Source organism: Geospiza fortis, unplaced genomic scaffold (genome assembly GCF_000277835.1).
Source record: "Geospiza fortis unplaced genomic scaffold, GeoFor_1.0 scaffold112, whole genome shotgun sequence".
NCBI lineage: Eukaryota > Metazoa > Chordata > Aves > Passeriformes > Thraupidae > Geospiza > Geospiza fortis.
This window is the reverse complement of record NW_005054298.1, coordinates 28,443,277-28,450,305: the sequence shown is the minus strand read 5'-3', so window position 1 is coordinate 28,450,305 and position 7,029 is coordinate 28,443,277. Positions and strand designations below refer to the sequence as shown.

The 7,029-nt window shown below is 39.4% G+C and overlaps 1 protein-coding gene across 1 annotated transcript in view; it reads right to left on the bottom strand.

Annotated features, from left to right (window-relative positions):
• The window catches only part of STAT4 (signal transducer and activator of transcription 4), a 37,906-nt gene extending 31,992 nt beyond the window's left edge, over window positions 1–5,914 (bottom strand). The window contains exons 1-2 of the mRNA XM_005415970.2: window positions 5,787–5,914; window positions 4,154–4,298 (exon numbers count right to left, since the gene is read on the bottom strand). Of these exons, the coding sequence (XP_005416027.1) occupies window positions 4,154–4,298; window positions 5,787–5,914 (273 nt within the window). The remainder of the gene's footprint in view (window positions 1–4,153; window positions 4,299–5,786) is intronic.
• Between the last annotated feature and the right edge of the window lie 1,115 nt (window positions 5,915–7,029).

Genomic DNA, 7,029 nt, shown 5'->3' with positions numbered 1-7,029 from the left:
ACTGCCTCAGAACATTTTCTCCCTCTTCCCTTTCCAAGACTGCTGCTGGGGGGACCAGAAGCTCTCTAAGAAGATGGACAGAGAATTTAACCTTAGAAAGTGACTGTGCTGTTCTGTCTCCCACTGAAGAGCACAGCAACAAAAGGCTGCTCTGCTATAAAAATGAATCCAATTTACTGACTTGAGAAGTAATAATAATGTAGGAAGCAAATATGAAGGATTTTAACCTAAAATGCTGACCCTGATTTTAATACAGTATGTGCATTTATTCTAGATTAATGTCAAGAAGAAGAGATGTTTCAATGAAAGTAAGAAATAGAGAAGTGAATTACAGAGAGCTAGCAGTGACCACAGCTGCTTAGCTAAGTTTCTTAACACTATTTTTGAGTGCTTATAACTTTTTCAAATTGCATATTTTCTGAAACACTATTCAGTGTTTCTTTTTGCCTGCAGATAATTTTGGAAATGTAAGCAGTCTAAGCAGGAATACCACACTCCATAGTTATTTCTCTAATGTTGAGAGAATAGGGATGATCCCTGTGATCTAAAAGCAGAGGTGCCAGGCGTACCCACCTTCCTGCTTGGACTTCTCTTTGTCCTTCACAACCCCCAAGGTGGCCTAAAACTTTGTATTGCAACTGAGGCAGGCAAATTCTCCCTTCTTTCACTACTTCCATTCTTATTTTCAGAGAACAACTAACATATTTATGTAGAGATGTTTCAGTAAACAGTTAAAACAGAAGATTTTCTCAATTTGATAACAAAAATCTCAGGGAAATCTTTTAGGTGAGGGGTGCTTGGCCGTGGTGCTGGAGACTCCTAGAAATAACACTCTCCAGACTCAGGAACAGCACCAGGAATCTTGATCCAAAGGACTCCTTGTCTGTCTAGAAAACAGCTGCACAGGCCACTTATGAAGTGCGCATTGCTTCCTCTTCTAAGGCTGTTTTTCACTAACCATCCAGTTGTATTTCTGATTAAATGTTAGTCTCTCCTTTTGTGTTTTGTCAAGAACTGCAGGTTGTTTTTGAATAGCTTTTGTGTGTTTTCTAATTGAATTTTTCTTTATTATTGCTATTGTCATAGCCTTTACTACAGCTCAACACACTATGCTGTGTACATAGTGATAAGTGCTGGTTTCCAGCATTATCTATTTTGTCAAGTGTTACTCAATAGGGTAACACAATTTGGCTCAAAGCAATGAACAAACATTGCACTCAGATCCTGCATTGTGGTTGGACACTTTGTGTGTGTGCACCATGCACAAGGGTCTGTGCATCTGTGTGCGGTTCAGAGGGGAAGGAAGAGGAGGGAACTGTGAAATTTCAAAGAAGTGCTTCCACTAGAGAGCGAAGCAGAGATAAAGGTGGGCTCATGGTAACTAACCTTCAGAGAAAGTCAAACCAACTCTGTTCACAGAGTCACCAGATAGGAAAAGATGTTTACAAAAGCAACTTCCTCCCCTGTTTAGGAACCCAGTCTTTCTTTCATCAGTCACTGAAAAACCTCATTAGTTTCACAGCATAGCATTCCAGCCTCCCTTTCCCTAGGTGGTGTGTTGGGACAAAAAGGACCATGGCATCCTGCTCTGTACATCAGTCACATTTTTCTGGTGCTGTCTCACAAACCTGTCACAAACTAAATTGCAAGAGTTAAGTATCTGCAAGGGCTTGCAGCTGTGGCTGGGAAGCCAAATGCCCGTTTCCAATCTTCTCACATATTCCACAATAAAATGCAACCAGCCATGCATTAACAAAAGATTAGACCCATAATTAGATAATTTGTATACTCAAAGTTAAGAACATTACAGAACATACTGTCTGTGCTATGTGTCATGTTCAGTCCATTAATAACACTTCACAGTTGATAACAAGGAGAGGCTGTCAGCTGATTTCAGCTACTGTAGCATTTCTCTACTGATGTACTTACCTCATCAGTGAAGAAATAACTTTACCAGCTGCAGCAGGAGACTACCTGTGCAGCTCTACAGAACATGCACCCCACACCTTGGCTGAAAATGCATTTTTCCTCCATGTGCTATACCTGATCGGCAGTAACATAGTGTTCTACACAAAAGTCAAAAACTCTGGTGTCACAGATTTCTTAAGACAGTATAAATTATTTTTCTTATCCAATAATAGGTTTTTATCAAACACTGCAAGAACCTGGTCCTACTGCAGCCTATTCTAATTATTTTGGAGATTAGAATACAGACTGTGGGTGATAGTGTTCAAGATCAGGAAAAGCTCCAACAGTGAAAGTGCCATCCAGTTTTTGGTGGCTTCCATGTGTATTTTGAAAGTGAATGGATAGCTTTTTTGTCTAAATTCAGGTTATGTGTTGTCTTAATGCAATGAAGACAGGTCAACATTACTAGTGATGGGGAGAGCTGCTGTTTTGATTTTTTTTTCTCACCTAGAAACATTCTACCGCAATATTCAAGATTCTGATCCTGTTTTATAAGCAGTATGAATAATTGCAATGTCACACATGTGCTCTCAAGGAGTTCATAACACTGTTCGGCTGTAATGGGGATGCCTGAACATTTTGGCTTGTTCTGGAATTGTGACTCAGACCTAGCACCTGAGAAGCCATTTAATCACAAATCACCTGAAACCCCCCTCCTCTTGCCTTTCTGGAATGACCCTCCTTTGCTTTGTGCTCTTCCTGAAGCACATAATTATATAATTTCCAAACTTGACAGGAGTTCAAAGAAAGGGTTTTCATTCAGGCCGTTTTCACACTGATTATTACATGAACTCAAATGAGTTCACCCAAGGTCTGATTGCTTGGCTTGGTGTGCCCAATTTGGCAGAGCACTCAGAGCTGATGCTTCAAGATTTGGTAAAAAATTTAGAATAAAATAAATGGGGCAAAGAGTAGAAGGAACAATGAGAGGCTTTAATTTTGTAGAGCTTGTATGAAATATGTTCTAGTCCTTCTGCCTGTGCACATTGTGATGGTATAATCATAAATGCACTGTCTTTTAAGGCAGGAATACAGTAGTGTAACTGCTTGGCCTAAAATTCTCTTTCCATGCATCTGCCCCTGTAGAAGAATCCTTTACTAAGGTGATACAGCTTTGTGGTAAAATGTGCCAAGATCTTTACAGAAACAACAGGTTTTCTGCAGTTGAGTAAATCTGGTGTTTGAAGAGTACTTAAATTATGAAAAGTGCTGCTCCAAAAACCAGAAAAGAAATAAAAAGTGACTTTATTTTTAAATTACAGGAGGCTGCTTGCATAGCATAGGATGAAAAAGTGGCAGTGATGGAAATAGTGTCATATTTTTAAGAGGCCACCATTAGGGATAAAGAGTAGAAAGACACAGCCATGGAGAGAACAAATTGATGAAATCATGCTAAGATTTTCCAGGCCAGTGTGTGTGCATGTACATACGTCTCAGATAAAGAAAATGTTTGGCAAGCAATGTAATTATCATTTAAGTACTTATGGAAAACACCATCAAAGAAGAGAAAAACCCCCACATTTTCATTGAACTCCATGGCATATCTGCTTTATGCAGAAGACAGATAGATGTCAGGAAGTAGGTGACTAATCAAGTGGAACTCTGAGAATCCTTGCCTTAGATAAACAATTATTAGAGAAACATTCAGCCAATCAAAATAAATATCATTTTGCAGAAGCCTAACGGTAAATCCTGTAAGTAATTCATAACAAATAATCCCAGAAAAGCATAAAACAGCAAGCATGCTAATGATTTACAGAGGTTCCTTGTTCATGGTGCTGCCTTAAGCCCCAAGCATGTATTTTATTCCATAGTTAAATATCTGTAGGTGTCTGAGAGGTGGTAATTACATTTGTAATAAACATGAGCATCTATAAGCACTGTACAGTGTTATTGTTAAGAGCTCAGTGAAACACAGATATGCACAGAGCTAAGAAGTCACACCATTTGTATCCAAGCTGCATGCATTGAAACAGGAATTACTGTTCCACGGAAAGACAGTGGAATTGTTATTTTGAATTATCTTGTGGAAGGCTCAGTTTTCCCAGAGCTGCTCGGAGTCTGCGGCAATCGGAGCAGCTCTGAGCTGGGCACTGGAACAAACTGCACTGCACAGAGCTCAGCACTGCTTCCAGAGAGCAGTGAGAGCGTGCAGTGCAGTTTGGCATTGGAAGCAGTGACCCACCTGCAGCAGCTTCCTGACTCTCTTCAGGTTGTGGATCAAGAGCAGATTCTTCTCCTGCGAAACCCGGTCCAGCTGTTCGTCTACCTGTATTATCAAATTCTGCAAAAGGATCATTGCCATTGCTTCATTGTTGGCTGCAGCCTCCCTAAAGAGTCAATGAACAACAATAACAATGAACATTTAAAATGCTGTATGATGTGTCAATCTAGCAGTACAGAAAATTATAATCTATTCAGAAATCTAGGCAGCAATAAAAAGAGACTAAGTATATGGTGACTTGCATATAGTTAGAGCTTGTGAATAATGATTTTTATGATTTTGTGGTTTTTTTTTAAATATTCCTATAGATATGCATAAAAAGAGGGTGAGGTGTTAGCACAGACAGTAGAGTCAGCCAGAGGAGACAACCAGGGTTTTCTAGTCTCTGGTCCAGTGAATATTTAAATACTTCCAGCTCACTTGTCAGACGAAAGGGGGCTTATGCAAACTGTCCCTCTCACTCAGTCACACAGATATAATTTCTGAATTTGCTGCCCAGTTTCAGACAAAGTTGGCAACAGCCTTGAAGTCCAAAAGACAGAATTCTTACAAATTTCATGGCAATCTGGCAGGTTGGTAGAAGAAAGGAGTCCAAATTAGCGCCTCCACTGAGGGAAACAGCAGCAATAACTTGCTCCAGGAGGCAACAGCCAGATGGTCAGGCAGAAGAGACATCTCTTCACACCAGGCACCAGCTGAGCCTTCCCCCAGCCAAACTATTTGGGGATACAGGAGGACTCTGAGGCTACTGGTCAAGGGTATGTAGGGGACACAGGACACAGACAAAGCCAGGCTTTACTGGCTCTGCTGTTGTTGGTACAGCTTGGTATGTGCAGGGCAATGGCATTAGTGAGAAAACTGAGAAGGAAAAAGTTTGGACAGAATCCTTGTCCTTGGGAGAGCCTCTCTCCTTTCCTCACAAACAGCACGTGCCTGTTTGAGATATGCCTGATAACTCCACGTCTGGCAAAAAGGAGATTTTAATGTTACCCATGTTGCCACAGCCCCATAAAGATGGAGCTATAAACCATAAAGAAAGATTCTATTTCTTAGCAGTGTTTTTCCCCCCCTGCACAATAGTCCTCCAATAGTCCTGTGGAGTTAGCTTGAAAATTTGAGATGACTCTTTCTGGTATAACGAATATTTTATTTTTTTTTTGCATTTAGTTTTGAATCTTCTTAAGATAACTCTCAAGTGAATTGAATCCAAATTTGGATATAAATGGACCTCCTAGAGAACAGTTCCTGTAAACAGCTGGCTTGTTCCTCAGAATTATCCATCTTTAAGTGCAATTCTGGACAAGTAAATAATTTTATGCTGCAAGAGGTAAGTGTATAACATTTCCATTAAAAATTAACTTGCGTTTTTTTTAAATCAATTTCTATTGGGTTTTGTTTAGGAGTAAGTTCCAATGTGAATCTTCACCTTCCAATATTCCCTAAGTTGAAATGGCTAAATCCATTAACTAGTGAAACAGTATTACTGGAGTGTGGATACCTGCACAGTTTGTAAATGAGCACCCTAAAGCCTTCCAGCAATCAAAAGAATTGTTGGTGATTGAAATAAGAGGAGATAGAATGAATGAAATCCTACCAGTCCTGGCTTTCTATCCATTGTGCTAGCAGGTGCCGGATTTCCATGGGGAAGTTATCATCATAGAACTGGTCCACCTGCTCCAAAAACTTTATTTCCAGTTGTTGAACTTGACTCCATTGGGACATGCTACAAAAGAAAGGAATTAATGTTTGCAACTGAAAAATGAATATGAATTACTAATCCAAACTGCATAAATTGGTTATTTTCATTGTTGCTCTTATATACTTTGACGTTTTATTCTGACAAAACAGGTGGTACTTGAGTAAATTTAGTCAGTTAAAGGCAAGAGGGAGAAAAGTGAGCAAGGCCACTGAAGAAGTTTTGGCTCTTACACTTGAATGGGCACATCTGTCAATCCCCTTCCTTCATGTAAATTTTTTGAGTTACTTTATGATGCTTACAACATGGCAAAATTTACACACCATCTCTCATCAAGAGAAGAAGTTTAGGATTTTACTCTTCAACCCAGGTAGAACTATTCTTATTGAAGGGTAGTGGAAAGCAATGATTTTGCTCTCTTCTTAGTGAATTCATACCACTCAGATTTTTCCTAAAGTCATCATGGTTGTGTGTCACTGTGCTGTTCCTAAAGCCCCCCAATTTCTGTTTGGAGAGTACTGCTTTACAACCTAAATCTAGTAAATCTCTACTTTAAATTGCCATAGAATTATATTTGATGTGCCCTGGGATCTCAGTGCTAGGGTCTGAGATCAGTGGGCTCTGCCAACACCCTGATGCCACAGCAGAGGTGTTCTTCCATTTCATCTTAACAGAAGACACAAAATACATTCAGGGCTAAAGACTGAAGTGGGCCAACACACTATGGATCTGTTGGAACATTTTTAATCGAAACTTTTCCTGAAGAAAAAGACAAGATTTCATCAAAATGGACATTTTTGTAGAAAGCTGACCTTTTCATATGAAGCTTTTCTATTTCCAGTTCTGAACTGTAGTTTCAGAATATCAACAGTTTCAAATAAGGATATCATATCTTAATGCTGTAGTCTTTCATTTTGCATTTTTAAAGTCAGAAGAAAAAAAAATAGTGTCTGAAGGTTTAATTAATGGAGTCCTGAGCACTTACTCATGCAAAAGTAAAAGTGACAGGTTTTAGTTTCTCAAGGAGGGCTGATAGGATGATTCTGTGTGTGGTATGAAGAACACAGTATATAACGTCAGTGGAAATGTGCCCAGTGACTTTTCCCTCCTCTTTATTCCTTCCATTCTGACAGGAAAAAAA